General features: G+C 36.2%; 1 protein-coding gene across 4 annotated transcripts in view; it reads right to left on the bottom strand.

The window, feature by feature from the left end:
- The window catches only part of BLTP3B (bridge-like lipid transfer protein family member 3B), an 85,979-nt gene that overhangs the window by 33,470 nt on the left and 31,240 nt on the right, over nucleotides 1-21,269 (bottom strand). For 3 of the 4 annotated variants that reach the window (XM_074402361.1, XM_003929597.4, XM_010340204.3), the window contains 9 exons: nucleotides 21,169-21,207; nucleotides 19,938-20,029; nucleotides 18,557-18,746; nucleotides 17,561-17,701; nucleotides 15,861-16,031; nucleotides 10,045-10,225; nucleotides 7,711-7,794; nucleotides 5,939-6,121; nucleotides 4,749-4,867 (listed from right to left, as the gene is read on the bottom strand). In XM_074402361.1, the coding sequence (XP_074258462.1) occupies nucleotides 4,749-4,867; nucleotides 5,939-6,121; nucleotides 7,711-7,794; nucleotides 10,045-10,225; nucleotides 15,861-16,031; nucleotides 17,561-17,701; nucleotides 18,557-18,746; nucleotides 19,938-20,029; nucleotides 21,169-21,207 (1,200 nt within the window). Of the gene's footprint in view, nucleotides 1-4,748; nucleotides 4,868-5,938; nucleotides 6,122-7,710; nucleotides 7,795-10,044; nucleotides 10,226-15,860; nucleotides 16,032-17,560; nucleotides 17,702-18,556; nucleotides 18,747-19,937; nucleotides 20,030-21,168; nucleotides 21,208-21,269 lie in introns of those variants that run through there. The other variant, XM_074402362.1, reaches the window with a different exon arrangement.

Here is a 21,269-nt window from a genome sequence, read left to right as displayed (position 1 = left end):
GCTCTTACAAAGTCTGGTTGATTAAAAGTATGTGGCACCTCCCTGCCCCACTCTCTCTCTGTCTTGCTCCTGCTCTTGCCATGTCACACATCTCCTCTTGCTTTACCTTCCACCATGTGTAAAAGTTCCCTGAAGCCTCCTCCCCAGAAGCTAAGCAGATGCCCACATCATGCTTCCAATACAGTCTGCAGAACCATAAGCCAATTAAACTTCTTTTTTAAAATAAATTATCCAGTCTCAGGTATTTCTTTATAACAACACAAGAACAGCCTAACACAGCCCCTGACACCACAACTGATAGTTTATGATAACAAGACAATGCAGGGTGGAGCTGGCCACACTTGGTAGCCTAGGTGTGTTTACAGGATGGGGGCTTTGGGTAATCTGAATACCAATTCACCTAGAGACTGAGTAAAACCTCATAGGCAATACTTCATGCATATTGTTAAACATCCATCCATCTACATTGTTACAAGTCTATGCATAGGGTTGCACATTCTTAGAAAGCTAACAAGTCCTGAGGAAAAGTTTCACATTTCAAGTGCTCCAAGACTCAGCCTTATTTCCTAAGTATAGTGTGGAGGTGACATGGTTTGGCTGTGTCCCCACCCAAATCCCACCTTGCACTGTAACTCCTACAACTCCCACATGCTGTGTGAGGAACCTGGTGGGAGGTGACTGAATTACAGGGGTGAGTCTTTCCTGTACTGTTCTTGTGGTAGTGAATGAGTCTCACAAGACCCAACGGTTTTAAAACTGGGAGTTTCCCTGCACAAGCTCTCTCTTTGCACGCTGCTATCCATGTAAGACATGACTTGCTCCTCCTGGCCTTCTGCTGCCATAATTGTGAGGCTTCCCCAGACATGTGGAACTGTAAATCTATTAAACCTTTTTTCTGTATAAATTGCCCAGTCTCAGGTATGTCTTTATCAGCAGCATGAAAACAAACTAATACAGTAAATTGGTACTCACAGAGTGGGGTGCTACTGAAAAGACACCTGAAAATGTGGAAGCCACTTTGAAGCTAGGTAACAGGCAGAGGTTGGAACAGTTTGGAGGGCTCAGAAGTCGAAAGGAAAATGAGGGAAAGTTTGGAATTTCCTAGAGACTTGTTGAATGGCTTTGATGAAAATGCTGACAGTGATGTAAGCAATAAGATCCAGGCTGAGGTGGTCTCAGATGGAGATGAGTAACTTGTTGGGAACTGGAGCAAAGGTGACTCTTGTTATGTTTTACCAAACAGACTGCAGCAATTTGTCCCTGCCCTAGAGATTAGTCGAACTTTGAACTTGAGAGAGATGATTTAAGACATCTGGCAGAAGTAACACATTTAACAGGTGACTTGTGCGCTTTTAAAGGCATTTAGTTTTATAAGGGAAGGAGAGCATAAAAGTTCAAAAAATTTGCAGCTTTATAATGCGATAGAAATGAAAATCCCATTTTCTGAAGAGGAATTCAAGCCAGCTGCAGAAATTTGCATAAGTAAAGAGGAGCCTAACGTCAATCCCCAACACATTGGGGAAAATGTCTCCAGGGCATGTCAGAGGCCTTCATGGCAGCCCCTCCCATTACAGGCCCAGAGGCCTAGAAGGAAAAAGTGGTTTTGTGGATTGGGCCCACAATCCCTGTGCTGTGTGCAGCCTAGGGACTTGGTGCCCTACATTCCAGCCACTCCAGCCATGGCTGAAAGGGACCTACATAGAGCTTGGGCCGTGGCTTCAAAGGGTGCAAGCTCCAAGCCTTGCCAGCTTCCACATGGTGCTGAGCCTGCTAGCGCATAGAAGTCAAGAACTGGGGTTTGGGAGCCTCCACCTAGACTTCAGTGGATGTATGGAAATGCCTGGATGCCCAGTCAGAAGCTTGCTGCAGGGTCAGGACCCTCATGGAGAACCTTTGCTAGGGCACGGCAGAAGGATAATATGGGGTCAAAGCCCCCACACAAAGTCCCTACTGGGGTACCACCTAGTGGAGTTGAGAGAAGAGGACCACCATCCTCCTAATCTCAGAATGGCAGATCCACCAAGAGCTTGTACCACATGCCTAGAAAAGGCACCAGCAGACACTAAATGCCAGCCTGCGGAAACAGCTGAGAGGAGGGCTGTACCCTGCAAAGACACGGCAGTGGAGCTGCCCTAACACCATGGAACCCACCTCTTATATCAGTGTGACGTGTATGTGAGACATGGAGTCAAAGCAGATCATTTTTGGAGTTTTAAGATTTGACTGCCCTGCTGGATTTTGGACTTGGATGAGGCCTGTGGCCCCTTTTGTTTCGTCTAACTTCTCCCATATGGAATGGCTGTATTTACCCAAAGCCTTGTACTCCCATTGTATCTAGGAAGTAACTAAATTGCTTTTGATTTTATAAGCTCATAAGCAGAAGGGACCTGTCTCTGATGGGATGTTGAACTATGGACTTATGAGTTAATGGTGAAATGAGTTAAAACTCTGGGAGACAGTTAGGAAGGCATGACTGGTTTAGAAATATGAAGGCATAAGATTTGAGGGGCCAGGGCAGAATGATATGGTTTGGCTGTGTCCCCACCCAAATTTCATCTTGAATTGTAACTCCCACAATTCCCACATGTTGTGGGAGGCAGATGGTGGAAGTGACTGAATTATGGAGGTATATCTTTCCTGTGCTGTTTTTGTGGTACTGAATGAGTCTCACAGATCTGCTGGTTTTAAAAATGCGAGTTTCCCTGCACAAGCTCTCTCTTTGCCTGCTGCCATCCACATAAGATGTGACTTGCTCCTCCTTGCCTTCAGTCATGATTGTGAGGCTTCCCTAGCCACACGGAACTATACGTCCAGTAAACCTCTTTCTTTTGTAAATTGCCCAGTCTCCCGTATGTCTTTATCAGCAGCATGAAAACAGACTCATACAGGGAGGCATAAAAAGACTCTGCCTTAGGCATCTGTTCCTAGGCTGGTTCTAATTTGTATAATGTGACTATAACAGATGTATAATGTGACTATAATAGATTTCATATAAATATGATTTATATATAATTTAGATATATTTATATAATAGACTTTAATATATTTCAATGGGTTCTGTGAGTCTTTCTAGTGAATTACTGAACCTGAGAATAGTTTTCAGAAACTTCCAAAGTTGTAGTTGGTGTACAAAGTCTTTGATTCTTCCAACTTTTGCTTTAGATTCAGGGGGTACACGTGCAGGTTTGTTATATGGGCAAACTGCACTGGGGTTTGGTGTACAAATAATTTCATAACCCAAATAGTGAGCATAGTTATCTATTAAATAGTTTTTCAATCCTCACCCTCCCATGACCCTCCATCCTCAAGTAAGACCCCATGTCTACCGTTTCCCTCTGTGTCCATGTGCACTCAATGTGTAGCTCACACTTATAAGTGAGAATATGCAGTACTTGGTTTTCTTTTCCTGCATTAACTCACTTGGAATAATGCCCTCCAGCTGCATCCATGTTGCAACAAAAAACATGATTGCATTCTTTTTATGGCTGCATAGTATCCTGTGGTGTATATGTACCAATTTCTTTATTCATTGCACCATGGATGGGCATCTAGGTTGATTCCATGTCTTTGCTATTATAAAGAGTGCTACCATGAACATACAAGTGCACGTGTCTTTGGTAGAAAGATTTATATTCCTCTGGGTATATATATCCAGTAATGGGATTGCTGGGTCAATTGGTATTTCTTTTTTAAATTCTTTGAGAAAACTCCAAACTGCTTTCCATAGTGGCTGAACAAATTTACATTCCCACCAACAGTGTATAAGTATTCCCTTTTCTCTACAACCTCACCAACAACTGTTATTTTTTAAACTTTTTAATAATAGCCATTCTGACTGGTGTGAGATGGTATCTCACTGTGGTTTTGATTTGCATTTCTCTGTTGATTAGTGATGTTGAGCAGTGTTTCATATGCTTGTTGGCTGCATATATGTCTTCCTTTGAGCAGTGTGTGTTCATGTCCTTTGTCCACTTTTTAACGGTGTTTGGTTTTTGTTTGTAGATTTAAGTTCCTTATAGGTTCTGGATATTAGACTTTTGTCAGATGAATAATTTGTAAATATTTTCTCCCATTTGGTAGGATGTCTGTTGACTCTGTTGATAAAGTTTATTTTGCTGTATAGAAGCCCTTTAATGAGGTCTCACTTGCCAATTTTTGCTTTTGTTTCAATTACTTTTGGAGTTTTCCTCATGAGATCTGTGGAGGTCATTGTCTAGAATTCTATTTCCTTGGTTGTCTAGAGTTTCTACAGTTTTGGACTTTACATTTAAGTCTTTCATTTCATCTTGAGTTAATTTTTGTGTGTGGTGAAAGGATAGGGTCTAATTTCAATCTTCTGCATATGGCCAGCCAGTTATCCCAGCAACATTATTAAATAAGGAACCATTTCCCCACTGCTTATTATTGTTGACTTTGTTGAAGATCAGATGGTTGTAGGTGTGCAGCTTTATGTCTAGGTTCTCTAATCTGTTCCACTGGTCTATGCATCTGTTTTTGTACCAGCACCATTCTGTTTTGTGTCAGAAGCATTTAGGCAAACTTAAGGACTGTGCCTATAATGTTAGTTTGGCTAACTCTAAGTAACCATATTATCAAAAATTAATAAACTGATATTTTCTATGCCATCTAATATGGCCATTTCATAAAACTTGTAAAGACTTTTAAAATAATATGTTAGCATTTTTTATTTGAGTTGCTTAGAGAGATACTGTTTTTATAAGACGATTTAATTGGAATAAAAAACATACCTGGTAGATATTGAAATCTGCAAGTCTAACCACAACAGAACTAGACATTAGCTTAGCTTTTGACTGTTGAGATAATACTGAAGGTGTTCTGCATGTCCCTTTCAGAGTGTAGTCCTTCTCTGTTGGAAACAAAAACACCTTTCAATTTGTCGCAAAATTATTTTTAACAGTCACTCTTCTATTATTAAGACAGGTACTAGAAATATATGTGAATACTAACTTCTCAAACAAGATAATATTTGTGGACATACTTTATAAATTATAAAGTGATACAAGATGTAAGTTATTGTGGTGATTATTCTTTTAAGAAGAATCACATATATCACATTTAAGTTACTCTTCTACAAAACTTGGAAAGGCATTCTTGTTTAAAATGAGATATGTACATAGAATTAGAAAAGGAAGAGTATGAGGGAGGGCAGGGGAGGGGAAGACAAAGGGTAATTAGTGGATACAAAGGTACAGCTAGATAGGAGAACTAATTTCTAGCTTTTATAGGTGACTTAATTAACAATAATTTATTTTTTCAAATAGCTAGTAAGAGCAGATTTTGAATGTTCCCAAAATAAATGATAAATGTCTGAGGTGATGAATATGCTAATTATTCTGCTTTTATCATTCTACATTTGTATACATGTATCAAAATACCATACTTCAATCCTTACTGGGCCAGCAAAAAAAAAAAAAAAAATAGTATCATACTGTACATCATAAATATGTACAATTATTATGTGTTGAATAAAAAGAAAAAATAAGAGATCTTCTAACTACTTAAGAGTTTGAAAAATTCTACCTGGGTGTGACTATTATTGGTTATTTTAAGTTTAAAAGTGCTTTGGTCCACAAGCCTATGTTGGTCTGAATGAAGGATGCAGGGGTTTTAGCCATTAATTAAAAACATTTGGCTGGGCGTGGCTGACGTAATCCCAGCACTCTGGGGAGGGCTAAGGTGGGAGAATTGCTTGAGGCCAGGAGTTTGCGACTACCCCAGGCAACATAGTGAAACCCCCATCTCCACATTAAAAACAAACAAAAAATACTTATTTATAGGAAATATGATCACACACAGATGCATGTGCGCACGCTGATGTGTGGGCACACACACACGCACACACACACAGACAGACACATACAAGCACGAATACCCTTAAGATTAGGGGAATGCTATAATGTTATTATAGATAAAATACCTGTTTGTGTGTGCTGGGGAGAGGCATGTGTTGGGGATTTAGGAGGTGAACCTACATTATGATCCTTCACAGCCTGTTTAAGCATTTCAACGTTGCACTCAAATTCATGCAATAACTCGTTGGCCCATCCATTTTTTGTTTTGGTTGCATCACTAAAATACATCCAGTGATTACAACTATCTCCTGTAAAATGAATAACAGGTATTTCATTGAAAAATGTACAACTTTCAATTATTATAGTAATGCTTCCAATGAGATTTAGTCATTTATTTAAGAAAGGCATTGATACCCGAAAAATTTACAGGCTTTACTACATGTTATTCTGAAATATGAGTAAAACATTTGAAATAGAGAGAAAGAATGTCAAAAGCAAATCATCTGGAGGAGTTTCCATCTAGTACACATTCTTAGAAGAAAATCACTCAGGTTCAATTTAAAGCCATTTGACTGGTCATCCTTCACTGGATGCTCAATTACCTGGCAAACTTCCATTAAACTTAATCCCAGAAAATGTTGGGAAAGAAATAAAATCCTTTCATCTATCTAAGATTTGTTATAAAGTAACTAACAAAAGCCTAAACCACAAAAATGATAAGATGATGATTGTTAAAACATTTAAGAAACCAATAAAACTTCTCAAGATGTACTCAGCCATAGTTTCTGGAAGAAAAATATAAAATCAAGATTATTAGTTTTCTCTGTAGCAACTAAGAAAAGTAATATGCACATAAAAGGGTTAAGACAATAAAATCAGGCTGGGCATAGCGGCTCACACCTATAATCCCAGCACTGTGGGAGGCTGAGGCAAGAGGTCAAGGCTCTAGTGAGCAGTGATCATGCCACTGTACTCATGAGGCCTTGTTTCAAAAAAAAGAAAATCTACTCTATGAATGTTTTATCTCCCAAAAAATAAACAATTTCTATTTTAAAATGTTATGCATTTGTAAGTTAATTTATGAGTCAGGAGGATAATACATAAGACAAAATGCTTTAAAAGAAAATAATTATATTGAATATCGGCAATAAAAATTTAAAACAAAAAAGAAAAAAAACAAAGCAAATCGTACAACCTTTAAATTTAATCAGGTACCAACGTAGAAATGACAAACATTGGTAGAAAATGTTAAACAGAAATGTATGAACAGAAAAACTTTACCATTTTTTAAATGTCCTGGAAAACTCTATGATCTCTAGTTGGGTTTTTCTCACTTGCATTAATGCCAAATACCACCAAAAAGCAAAAATGGGCATAAGGTCAAATTACTTAATTTGGCCACAATAATCATACTTTTTTTCTTTTCATTATTTGGGAGAAATAATCTACCAATACTAGATTATTAAGAGCCTCTGAAATCTGGACTCCTATAATTTAGCTAAACCTACTCTTATTCTTAGCTTCTTACACTTTTCAAATTTTTAAATATATAAATCATTTAAAAATTTAAAACATTTATTAATAACCTGTTTTTGTCACAACTAACAAAATAGCACAAACACATCTCCTCTGTACCCTGAATTTTTCTTTAAGTTTTAAACTGGTTATTTGGAAACCTGTCAATTTCTAAAAATTATGGTTTCTAATAATTTATATAAATCTTAATATAAACTGTATGACTAAATTCCATGGCAATTCCACTTTCTTAGTAAAATACTGCCAGGAGAAAAATACCGATTTCTTCATTTCATTTCTTGTTAACAAAGTAAAACTACACAAATTAGCTATATAATTTTAAAACAACATTTATATCTTTTAAAGAAGCTGTTATACACACCTGCTTTATGATAAGGATAATAATCTATAGTTAGCTGCGTAAAAGAAAGTTGCATTGCCCCTCCAGTAATACGTCTGTTTGACTCTGGGAAAAGAAAGAGAAAAAAAAATATTAAGGAAATTATCAGAAACATTTAATTTACCACAAAAGATTTTTACCATACTTGGAGTCCAAGTGGTAATAACTGTCTCTCTTTTATAAAGCACATTAAGGATTTTAGGAAATGTAATTCAATCCAATAAGTATTTACTGAGCCCTCCTCATTTCCAAGGCATTAGGATAAAAGGTAAGAATACAAGAATAGCAGAATCCCTGCCCTAGTAGAGGTCACAGATGATAACAGCAGAACTTTTATATTTACAGGGCCTCTCCATATGTCAGGCATTATTTTAAATACTTTAGGTATACTTACTCATTTGATTTTCATAACAACCCCATTTGACAGGTACAATCATTATTATCCTTATCTTCAAGATAAGGAAACTGAGGCCCAAAGAGGCCAAGGACATACAGCTAGTTAAGTGCAAAGTTTGGATATGAACTCAGGAAATTTTAACCACTACACTGTATCATCCTACCTCTTACTGAAAAGGAAATGAAAAGTCTGTTAGGTTAGGTAAGTTGTTCAAAGTCACACAGCTATAATAAGATCAAAAGTAGATTACGAATTGGTGTAACATGAGCATAAAAATCAAATTTTAAAACAAAATGGGCAAATCAAAAGTAAGAAAAATATAAACTGAGACACAGCTATGTATACACCTCTATATTAATTTGTAAAATCTGATTTATCTCAACTAGAATTTCCAGTACAAGTCTACAATCCCTTACGTAAAACCTTTGGAAAGCCAAATGTTTCAGAATTCAGAAATGTTTAGATTTCGTAACAATAATATGGTATATACAGGATATACCATGCAACGGTCCCAGCAGGTTCTGAGGCAGCAATAATAAAAACAGCAATTCTGCAGCAAAACATAAATATAAACAATGTGTTGGTGTAAGTCAGGTTTTGCCACCAAATGCTTTTTTCACAAACTTATAAAATAACATTTCAGAGCCTTTTGGATTTCAGAAAAGTAGTGATTACAGACTGCACTATTAAGGAGATATTTTGGTGGAAAGGTTTTCCTCCTAAATAAAATCATTCAGCTTATTCTATGAGGGAATACTGAGGAATGTTAAGGCCTTAGAAAATACTTTCTCCATTCTCATTACTTAATCTTGCCCACCTCATTTTCTTAGTTTGGTTTGTTCTAACTTTTTTGGATTTTCCTTTCAAATCTCAAAAGTAAAAGATACCACTGTAGGTCAAATGACATATAACGTGAACATAAAAATCACATTTTAAAGATAACAAATCCCTCCACAAACCCCAAATCTTCCTCATCTTTACCCCTCCAACCTTTTAGGTAGCTGCCTTGTCTAATGAAGGCAGGGTAACTTCTACTGCTAAGTATCCACAGTCTCAGTATTTACTTTCCCAGCTTAAAAACACAGGGCAAAAATTTTCATGGATACAGATCCTGATTCAGATCTGAGACCCAGAGATCAGATAACTCTATTGTTTAAAGGTCTTCAGCTTGATTCTAATGCTCACCAAAGTTGAAGAATTACAGTCCTTAAGGCAGGCCTACATGCCGAACTCACCCCCAATACTTCTGAGCCAGGAATAGTCTCCAGCAAAGAAACAAAGGAAATGCCCAGCACCTAGGTTACAGAACTACATATTTACAGAATGACAAAGGGCAGCTTCCTGGTTACCCTGTTTTGTTTACTAAACAAGGAAAAATAAGATGGACAAAAACTAAAAGAAAACTAACTGAAATTTTGCTTCCTAATCAAATTTTGGAAGGATGGGAGAAGAGGTAGTCATAAAATATGTTAAAGAGTTACACAGATGTATTTCTACTCAAAATAAGCAGAAAAACTACAATGCTGAAAACACAACTACAAATAATTATGAATTAAGTATGGACTAAAATTTAACTTGCAGATAACTTCAAAATTATGAAAAAGTTAATTCAAAGGCAAGTCTAATATTACATCACCTTCCAAGAGTGTCATCTATTCAGTGTTTGATTTTTTAAAGCTAATTTTATTGTTAGTATTGACAGTTAACAACTAATTAACCATAAGTACTAACTGCTAAAGCAAAATAAAATTTCCTACCAAATGTGCTCCCAATTATGCCTTTCATCTACACATTCATATGAACACAATTATGACAAATTATCTTACAGGACATCCTACACAAGAGATTTAATAAACAACCTAGTTTTGTAGTCAATTCTAGAAAAAACAAAATAGTTCGAAATAAGCAAATTATTTTACCTTTTTCTTTAGCATGAATGTCATCACATATATGTAGATCTAGATGAGAAATCACTAAATGATGGGAGGTTTCCTTAACATCAAAGTCATTGAATAGTTTCACGATTGCATCATTTACATCAGGAGCATTTGAAGTTTGTGTTGTCTTCACTTGCTGGGCAGACGCAACTACTGTAGAGCTCTAAAAAGATTCAAAACTCCCTTATCACTGCCAATTTAAATATTGGAAATTTTACACACCAAAAAAATCTAAATATTTTCAATTGAAAAGTAATGAAAAATAACCATCATACATTTTATTTTTCATGAATAACTTAGATTCACTAAAATATTTTCTGAATTACCTAAGAATAAAACTAAAGCTTAAAAACTGTAAAACTATATTCAAATCAAATATGAACCCCAATATGTCTCAGTAAATATCTGAAGTTATATTTCACATATTTATAGCCCTTGTTTTAGAAAATGTAATTAACTCTTAAAGGCAGTTTATTTGAATATTATTAGTTCTATATATTAAAAAGAAAACAAATGTGGGCCCTGTATACACTGTTATGTATCTGATATGGTTTGGCTCTGTGTCCCCACCTAAATCTCACCTTGGATGGTACTCCCATAATTTCCATGTGTTGTGGGAGGGACCCGGTGGGAGATAATTGAATCATGGGGGCGGTTCCTCCCCTACTGTTCTTGTGGTAGTCAATAAGCGGCACGAGATCTGATGGTTTTATCAGGGGTTTCTGGTTTTCCATATTCCTCATTCTCTCTTTGCCTGCTGCCATCCATGCAAGAAGGGACTTGCTCCTCCTCACTTTCCGCCATAACTATGAGGCTTCTCCAGCCATGGATAAGCCACATGGAACTCTAAGTCCAATTAAACCTCTTCCTTTTGTAAACTGCCCAGTCTCAGGTATGTCTTTAACAGCAGTGTTAAAAAGGACTAACACAATATCCTATAGAAATAAAGCACATCTTTGTAGACGTGATATACAAAGACGGGATAAATAAAGCCCCTGTGATATTATTTCGTACTCTAAGTGTTCTGGTACCTCTCCTAAAAGATATGGTGTGTCCTCTGAACTTGAATAACTAAAGAAGCCAGAAAGGAGACAGGATTTATAAAGTGGTTGTGAGTTCAAATATTTTTCTGAAGCCCCTGTGATATTATTTAGCATTCTAAGTGCTGTAGTGCCGCTCTTAAAAGATGTGATGTGTCCTTTGAACTTGAATAACTAAAGAAGTCAGAAAGGAGACAGGATTTATAAATAGGCTGTGAGTTCAAATATTTTTTTCCCTAAAGAGAAATAGTATAGAACATTTTTAACATATAAAAATACGTATGAACTTCTAATAGCCTAAAATGATTCTGTATACACAATTATAATGTAAGATTATCTGACATATGAGCCACAAAACTGTAGATGAATTTTTTATAATTATGATAAACACCATATTTTCCACTTTAAAAATTAACAATGTTCAAATTCATAACTTACAAAAGATGGTTAATTACTTAAAGAAAATGAAAAAATATATATATTTTGTATGTGTATCTATTTACATACATTACATCTATGAAGAACTACGATCATACTGTAAAAGAACTGCAAAGTGTAATTAGTAAATGAAAATTTCTTCATGAAAATGATTGCAGATCACAGTAAGTAAAGAAACAGAAAGGTGAAATACAGCTATAGAACGTTAAACACTAGACACTCTAGAAAACTTTTTATTAATTATTAAATTGATGTCAAACAATTTTTCTCCTATTTTTCCCATCTATTTTCAAAGCTATAACAAGGTATTTATGCCTATGATGGTGCTATTTAAAAAAAATACTCTCCAGTACTTCTTTTATTGTTTTCTCTCTTCTTTATTAAGATAAATACTGATTGAAATAAAAATATAAACATTAATCTCCCTACAAACCTTCTTCTTAATACTATGGTAAAGTCAGGTTTTTGGATGCTATTTCTGGAAGAAAAAAAATGGGCCATTGTATGCTTCATTAATAATCTTTTTTTTTTTTTTTTGAGATGGAGTCTTGCTCTGTCACCCAGGATGGAGTGCCTCAGCTCACTGCAACCTCCATCTCCCAGGTTCAAGCGATTATCCTGCCTCAGCCTCCCAAGTAGCTGGGATTACAGGCTCCCACCATCATGCCTGGCTAATTTCTGTATTTTCAGTAGAGACAGGGTTTCACCATGCTGGCCAGGCTGATCCTGAACTTCTGATCTCAAGAGATCCACCTGCCTCAGCCTCGTAAAGTGCTGGGATTACACTGCACCTGGCCCCTACGAATAATGTTAACACCTCCTAATTTTCAAGATAGTCTTCTTTCTCTTTTAGAGAAGAGTAAGATGAAGCAAAGCAAATACTTGTAATAGAAAACAATGGCCTAGTTGTAAAGTTGAGTAAAGAAACACTGTTAACTAATTCACTTTCTGACATGCTCTCTCCTGACCTGAAATAATCAGATTAGGACATTCTGTGTGATATCTAAAGTAGTAACATGATAACTACTATCCAAGAAAGCAATTCTATCCTAATGGTTAAATGTATCTGCTAAGACATATTATGGAGCAACAAAACGTAACAGTTACCAAGACTAGAGACATGGAAGAAACTTCCATATTCCCACAAACTACAACTAGGAAAAAGTGCACATGCTGGGGCAAAAACCACGCTTGAAATGGTAGCACAAGTTTTATTAGCATGGTGAGATGACAGAATTTTGTCCTTGTTTCTAGTTTCCTAATAAATGCATATCTAATTTTCTAATCCATAGTCCATTTTATATAAACATATCCACATATTATAAGAGCTATACAGTAATGTCAACCTTCAATCTATTAGTCTTTAACTATGACCACCATCTCTGTTAATCACAACCTAAACTATCAAAAATCTTTCTTGCAAGCCTTAACAGAATAATATTTATATCTATGATGGTAATATTGTAAACTACTCTCCTCCTCTGCTTTTTTCCTTATACTTTTTCAGCTCCAAAATGGCTTTTCTTACCCTTATCTCCTTTAATCAAACCTAATTCCTTTTTCTGCCTTCCCTTATTAGCTAATGACACTACCAATTGTCATTCTAAAGTCCTCAACTTTTCTCTCTTCCTTATCCTCAACTTACTTAAAAACTTCCACTGGCTCCCAGACGCCCACAGGAAAATGTCCAAATTCTTCCATATATTATACAACATGTTTCACATACAGTCACTGCAAACTTTTGTTTCAACTCAGGCTACCAGTCGAGGAAAACTATTCTATGCTAGAGCCCAGTGGTCTATTTGCCAAATGGTTAAAATCAGAATCCCCCGAGAATTCTGCAGGTGCCCCATTGGATCAATAATTTATTGGCAGAATAATACAAAATTCACTTTCAATTCTGTATGTTTATTTGTTTTTATGGCTATAAGTTCTAGAAAAACTTGTTCACATAAATAGGTAGACTGAAAGGAAGGCAATTTTGTTTTAGCCGTATGACTTGATCCTTTCAATGCCTTCAGGTTACCTTCACTAAGTAATCTACTATAAAAAATTATTTTAATAATCTCTAATAGCCGACAATTATTTGATCATCCTTCATGTGCATCAAAAACAAAGAACTAATAATCACCTGACTTGTTCCTTTGTCATTAGCGCCATTAACTTCCAACATGAATAGCAATATTTCAAAACGCCACTCTATCTTGTTCCCAGAGGGGTTTTCACCCCACTCCCTGTTCAAATCCATCTAGTAAGACTGAGGATGAGTAATAATGCATTTCATTTATAAAGTAGGATTAGAGTCATTATGGAAAGGGAGAGCCAGTCTGACATCTTAATGCAAGCATATTCTCTGGTAGATCAAGTTTAAGAAAGAATACACATCAAAGTGGAATATGTGGAACTCATTTTTTTTAAAATATAAAACTTGGAAAATTGTTATATCCTGAGGCATTTGAACCTCACTCCTGAAAACATTAGTAACACCAAATTTCTTATCTTTATCAGAAAATAGCATGTTCTTTAAAAAGACTATACTTGTGCAGATTCTATTGTCTCTTCTGAAATGCCTTTCCCCCATGCCTGCCTGTGAATTCCTACTCATTTCTAAGACTTAATTTCACTATCCTCTTTGTGAAACCTTTCTAAACCCTGCAAGCAATTAATTGAAATCTCTCTCTGTTTCTGTAGTCCCTACACATAACCCTTTCCCTTACTTCTTCATGCTAACATTTATACTCAACTACAATAATTTGGGGATTTTTCTTTTTCTTTTCTTTTCTTTTTTTTTTTTTTTTTGAGACAGGATCTCACTGTTATGCAGGCTGAAGTGCGGTGGTACAGTGGCTTGACTTCCTGGGCTCAAACAATCCTCCTGCCTCGGTCTCCCAAGTAGCTAGGATGACAGGTATATACCGCCACACTCAGATGATTTTTAAATTTTTTATAGAGATGGGTCTCAGTACATTGGCCAGGCTGGTCTTAAACTACGGGCCTCAAGTAATCCTCCTTCCTAACCCTCCCGAGGTGCTGGGATTACAGACATGCAATCCCTGTCCCCCACCTACAAAGATTTGTTTCATATTTGACTCACCATTATACTCTGAGGTCCTTGAGGCCAAGGTCAGATGGTATTAATTTTCACATCACAGTGTCTACACCTGCATATTAGGACATAGTAGGCAAGCAATAAAAAATGCCAATGTGATATTCATTGAAAGCCTAGTCTGGGCATGGTGGTTCATACCTACAATCCCGGCACTTTGGGAGGCCAAGGAGAGCAGATCGCTTGAGGCCAGGAGTTTGATACCAGCCTGACTAACACAGTGAAACTCTGCCTCTACTAAAATTACAAAAAAATTAGGGTGGTAAGGTGATGTTTGCCTATGTCCCAGGTACATGAGAGGCTGAGGTACGAAAATCACTTGAACCTGAAAGGTGGAAGTTGTAGTGAGCCGAGATTGCACCATTGCACTCCAGCCTAGGCGACAGAGGCTCTGTCTCAAAAAATAAAGAAAGCCTAAATATATGCCATTCCCATGTACAAAGCCAGATCACCAACAAGCTATATATCTGAGATGTATAACACTGTTTCCAAGGAAATAGCTTCACAGGTGCATAAATTTATACTATCCAGTTTTTATTAGGGGTAGATAAAAAAATTCATTTATACTTTGCATAGTATTACTAACAATATTATCCATTATAATTATCATTGTCTCTTTTATAAAGACCTTTATGTTTTGGTACTTAGAACTTACTACAGGGAAAGATTAGAAAAACTTTTCTTCATACTAACTAATAATGCTCCATACAAAGTAATAATCACTTTCAAGAAAGTGATAAATAGCTCATTATCCTTGTCCCTGTTCTTGCACCAGCCATTAGACAACTTCAGCAGTTTTGTGTCCAATTTCAGCAATTCCTTATGGTTTTGGTTCTCTGCACAATTAACTCTCACATGTCCTCTCTTGCCTATGATTACTCAGGTTTTTCCTCATTTACTTTTACTTTAGTAGTTTTAAAACTATACTCACTTAACTTCCCAAACAGAGGTATTAAAACATCAAATACTTTTATGTCAACATTACCCTTAGTGCCTACTACAGAGCTCTAAACAAAATAAACACTAATAGATACAAATACGTTTTCATATAGATACCACTTATATAAAATCACCTGGAAAACATGTAGATAAAGAAGATTCTTGTATTCAAAGCCTCACAATCTGTTCCTTAAAGAAAATACCAACAAATCCTTCTGATTTTTAAACTATTTTCATGTAAAGCAGGTATTTTTCCTGTTAATTTTATAGCATACCTGTGTAGGTTCAGGAGCCATACTCTTCCTTTGTTCTGTTGATTTTTCTATTGCTTCACTAAGAGATTTTGCATATTGTACCATAGCTTTCAACTGGGAATCAGTTAAAACCCATAATAAGTCATCCAATATTAGAACTAACTTTGTTGCTATGACATTGCAGTCCTTTAACTGTGGGGGGAAAAAAAGTTTTATAAAATTAAGCCAAGATATAAACCTTACAACACACTTGTATTCAAAAATTGTTTTCAAAACCTTTTTGAATAAAATTAAATATGGATTCTTCCTTCATTCAAAAAGTATTTGCTGGCCAAGCACGGTGGCTCAGGCCTGTAATCACAGCACTTTCTGGAGGCTGAGGCAGGTGGATCACCTGACATCAGGAGGTTGAGACCAGCCTGGCCAACATAGTGGAAACCCCGACTCTATTAAAAATACAAAAGTTAGCCAGGTGTGGTGGCGGACACCTGTGCAATCCCAACTACTTGGGAGGAGGAGGCAGGAAAACTGCTTGAACCCAGGAAGCAGAGGTTGCAGCAAGTGGAGATAGCACATTGCACTCCAGCCTAAGTGAGAGAGAAACTTTGTCTTTTTAAAAATAAAAATAAAAAGTATTTATTGAGTTCCTGTAACATGAATGGAGTATCTCCTAGTACTAGAGATGCAGTGGTAACAAAAGACAGACAAATCCTTGTACCTTACAAGTTATATAGTACTTATATAACTTAATTTGGCATTTATAGCTGATAAATCATATAATTACTTATATTAATTCAAAGATTCAATAGAAGAAATGAAATTATAAGACAGTAAATGTTCAACAAATATTGGCAACTGAGAAATATATTCAATTTATCAAAAACAAAAATGTTTAGGCCAGGCATCATGGCTCACACCTGTAATCCCAGCACTTTGGAAGGTTAAGACAGAAGGACTGCTTGAAGCCAGGAGTTCATGATCAGCCTAGACTACATAGCAAGACTCTGCCTCAACAAAAAATTAAAAATTAGCTAGGCATTGTGGTACATTCCTGTAGTCTCAGCTACTTGGGAGGCTAAGGCGAGAGGATCCCTTGAGCCCAGGAGTTTGAGGCTGCAGTGAGCTAGGATGGTGTCACTGCACTCTAGCCTGGACAACAGAGCAAGACCCATCTCCAAAAATAAAAATAAAAATAAGGCAGAGGCAGGAGGATCACATGAGTTCAGGAGCTCAAGACCAGTCTGGGTAATACAATGAGACCTCATCTCTACAAATAACTTAAAAAATTTTTTCAGGCATGGTGGTGCATGCTTGTAGTCCCAGCTACTTGGGAAGCTGAAGTGGGAGAACCACTTGAGCCTGGGAGGTCAAGGCTTCACTGAGCCTTGGTCATGCCACTGCAATCAAGCCTGGTCAATAAAGTGAGATCTCATTTCAAAACAAATAAAATAAGATAAAAATAAAAACATCAACAACAAAAAATCCTTTGAAAATCTATTAAACCTAAGACTGAGGAATATTATAATAGTTTTCTACAAATATTATCTAAGTAATTATACCTCCCTTTATTTTACATTATTTTAATATGCCACTGGTAGTATGCCAATATTTCACCTAAAAAATTATTTAAAATTTCCTATAGTTAACTAATAGTTAACACACAAATCAAAAAGTCAAATCCAAAAGTTAATACAATCAATAATGTAATCCTGTTGACTCACCCTTCTTTTAAGTGTGACTCTGATTTTTGATTGGTTGGTTATTAATCGAACAGGAGCACACATAATTTCAAGATGTGAACTTTGGGTAGCATCTGCCTCTATTCTTATCATCTGCCAATTTATTTCTTTAAAAGTCAAAACCTAAGGAGAACACAGAGATTAACTCACCTACTCATGCAAAACAGAATGAGAAAAATGTAGCTTTTAAAAAACAAAGTGAATGTTATCTTCTCAACTAATTTTCACATGGCATTCTAGATATATTCACCATGTTTTTATTTTTGTAAATTGTATGATTCCATCAAATTCAGTTACATATCTTCATAGTCATATTCATCATATGTAAAGCTGTTAATACTTTTATTCTAAGTAATTCAGTTAATGTAAAGCTCAAATGCATTTAAATCATGTGACCAAGAAACAACTAAATAACGTATTTTAGTTTGAGGGATTTAAACGTTCAATTCTGAGTAGCTGAGAAGTTAAAATAGGGCTTTAAATTATTTATTACAGTAAAAGCATTAAAATGTGCACATTTTGCAACTGAATGATTAAGAGAAATACGGAGACCTAGGTGCAGTGGTTCAGGCCTGTAATCCCAGTACTATGGGGGGCCAAGGCAAGTGGATAGCTTGAGCCCAGGAGTTTGGAACCAGTCTGGGCAACATGGCAAAACACTCTCTACCAAAAATATGAAAATTAGGCAGGCACAGGGGTGCATGACTTTAGTCCCAGCTACTCAAGAAGCTGAGGTGGGAGTATCACCTGAACCCAGGGAGGTCAAGGCTGCAGTGAGCCGTGATTGTGCCACTGCACTCCAGCATGGGCAACAGAGTGAAACCGTGTCTCTCCTGTACACCCCACTGAAAAAGTAAAACAGAGAAAAGCAAAGTTAAAAGGCAAGATTCTGGCAACCATGAGATGTGATTATTTTAATTGTTCTCCTTTACTTGTCACTAAATGAAGCCTTTAGGAAGGAAAGAAAAAATTTTTTACCTCTCCTCTCTGTGGATCCTGAATACGAGTAAACCTTAAATCTCCATGTTCCCAGTGTGCATTTACACTATAGATCCGAAGCTGAGAAAGTTCAAATGATGCATTGAAGGCTTTTGCTCCAATTCTGATGACTATAGAATTTACAGAAACAGTAATTCCCTCAACTACTTTTTCAGCAAAGCCATATTCACTGGAAAAACAAAGCAAAATAAAATTCGCTAAAGACAAAACTAATTTTTATAAGTTCTACTAATATTTGCACATTGCTGGCTGGGCATGGTGGCTCATACCTATAATCCCAGCACTGTGGGAGGCTGAGACAGGCAGATCACTTGAGGCCAGGAGTAATTTTTTGTAGAGATGGGTCTCAGTATGTTGCCCAGGCTGGTCTTGAACTACTGACCTCAAGTAATCCTCCTGCCTAAGCCTCTCAAAGTGCTGGGATTACAGACATGAGCCCCTGTCCCCCACCTGCAAAGATATGTTTCATATTTGACTCACCATTATACTCTGAGGTCCTTGAGGCCAAGGTCAGATGGTATTAATTTTTATATCACAGTGTCTACTCCTGCACCTTAGGACATAGTAGGCAAGCAATAAAAAATGCCAATGTGATATTCATTGAAAGCCTAGACTGGGCATGGTAGCTCACACCTGTAATCCCAGTACTTTGGGAGGCCGAGGAGGGCAGATCGCTTGAGGCCAGGAGTTTGAGATCAGCCTGGCCAAAAGAGCGAAACCCTCTCTACCAAAATTACCCAGGCTGGAGTGCAGTGGCATGAGCTCAGCTTACTACAGCCTTGACCTCCCAGGTTCAAGCACTCTCCTGCCTCAGCCTCCCAAGTGGCTGAGACTAAAGGCGTGCACCGCCCCCAGCTAATTTTTGTATTTTTAGTAGAGATGCGGTTTCACTATGTTGACCAGGCTGATCTTGAACTCCTGACCTCAGGTTATCCACCCACCTTGGCCTCCCAAAGTGCTGGGATTATAGGTGTGGGCCACTGCACCCAGCCCAACTTAACTCTTAAGGGTCATAAAAGTTCCACTGATGCACAGAAAATAATATGCAGAGAAACAGAGGCTATGTGATTTACAGGATGCCTAAATTCTTTTGTTTCCATTTTCTGCGGCTGCTCTGCCGTTAATCATTATTATTTAATAACAGCGAGGAATGCATGATGAAAAAAGAAGTTAAAAGTTAAATCTGCAAATTTGCAATGTATATAACTAAACTGTAAAATGTTTGACGGGAGAGCTGACTGAAATAGAGGCCAGTTGAGGTTAGCGCATTTTTAAAAATGTCCTGTTACTGTTAATAACAGAGTTGACTATAGAAAAGAACTCCCTTTGGCAGTCATGCCGGTTTATGGAAGTAACTTACCTTTGTCCTGAAGCAGTTGCAATTGGTGATGGACCATTAGGGCTTCTTGGTTCTTCACAGGTACTCATTTCCATTATTACTTTATCCAGAGACTAATAAAAATGTTAAAATGTAAACAATTAGATATTTTATTTTATGTATATTATTAAAGTATTACTTAAGATTATTTCCTCTCTTTCATTTTTCTTTAGGAGGAAAGTAAACAGTAAGTGAGCAGAGTCATTTTAAGCGTCTCTCTACAGATCTACAAAGACAAATGCCAAAAAAGAACACAAAGCACTCAATCGGTTCTCAAGGCATTCATTATCTGGTGGAAAAGCTGTGTATTACAAGTGTATGGGGGGAGGTGAAATTAAGATATAGTCATTAACTACTGAAATAATCAGATTTCATGAAAAGAATCTCTAATCCCAGATGTATTATCCACTGATAAGATTATACATTAATAAATAGGATTGAACTTCCCCAAAAAGCTTATCCCAATCTAAGATCTGAGATATGAGACACAAAACCATGGGAAATATGGAATAAGCAGGAAATGTGAAAAAAAAAAAAAAAAGAGAGAAAAAAGAAACACTCGAATCATGGAAAAGGTTCTTTCTCAGGGTAATACTTTTTTCCTTCAAGAAAGATCTAATGTCCTTAATAGTCATCACTAACACAACTCCAGTCATTCTTCATTTACTATTTCATATATAGCATTTACTATTATCTGAAACTGTCTTGTTTTATTTATATTCTTGATAATTATATTTTTGAAATGAATAAAGGACCAAATGATCAATTTTCTTCAACTTTCCTTAAAAAGCAAAGTGTATTAAATAACATATTTCATAATTTACTAGATCAGTAAAAGGAAAAACAAAGACAATCTGGATCAAATGTTATTGAAAGAAGAATCCCATAGTACATCATCAAAGAGTTAAATGATGCAATAAAATACTATACCAATTTAGAAGACAGTATTCTAGGCCTGAAAAACTTTAAAGATGCTCCTATTTTAAGGTTAAAACTTCTCATTTAAAGGATAAGAAACCTGAGTCCTATCAAAATAAAATGAAAGCTTTTAATGAAATGGTGAAAAATCCAGACTATATTTCCATGAAACAGAAGATTACTATGAACAGAGAACTAAAGTATATATATATATATATATATATATATATATATATATATAAAATTTATATATATATACATAAATGTTTATTTCTGAAGTGGTTTCAGAACTCACCAAACAGATGGGATGTGTTTTCAGTTTTGTCCATGGGATCTACAAATGAAAACATTTTAATTTAAGATGAATCATTAAGAAGAAAGTAATATAAACAGTAA

Source organism: Saimiri boliviensis, chromosome 7, assembly GCF_048565385.1.
Source record: "Saimiri boliviensis isolate mSaiBol1 chromosome 7, mSaiBol1.pri, whole genome shotgun sequence".
Taxonomy (NCBI): domain Eukaryota; kingdom Metazoa; phylum Chordata; class Mammalia; order Primates; family Cebidae; genus Saimiri; species Saimiri boliviensis.
The sequence above is the reverse complement of the archived record's forward strand: the minus strand, read 5'-3'. Positions and strand labels throughout refer to the sequence as shown.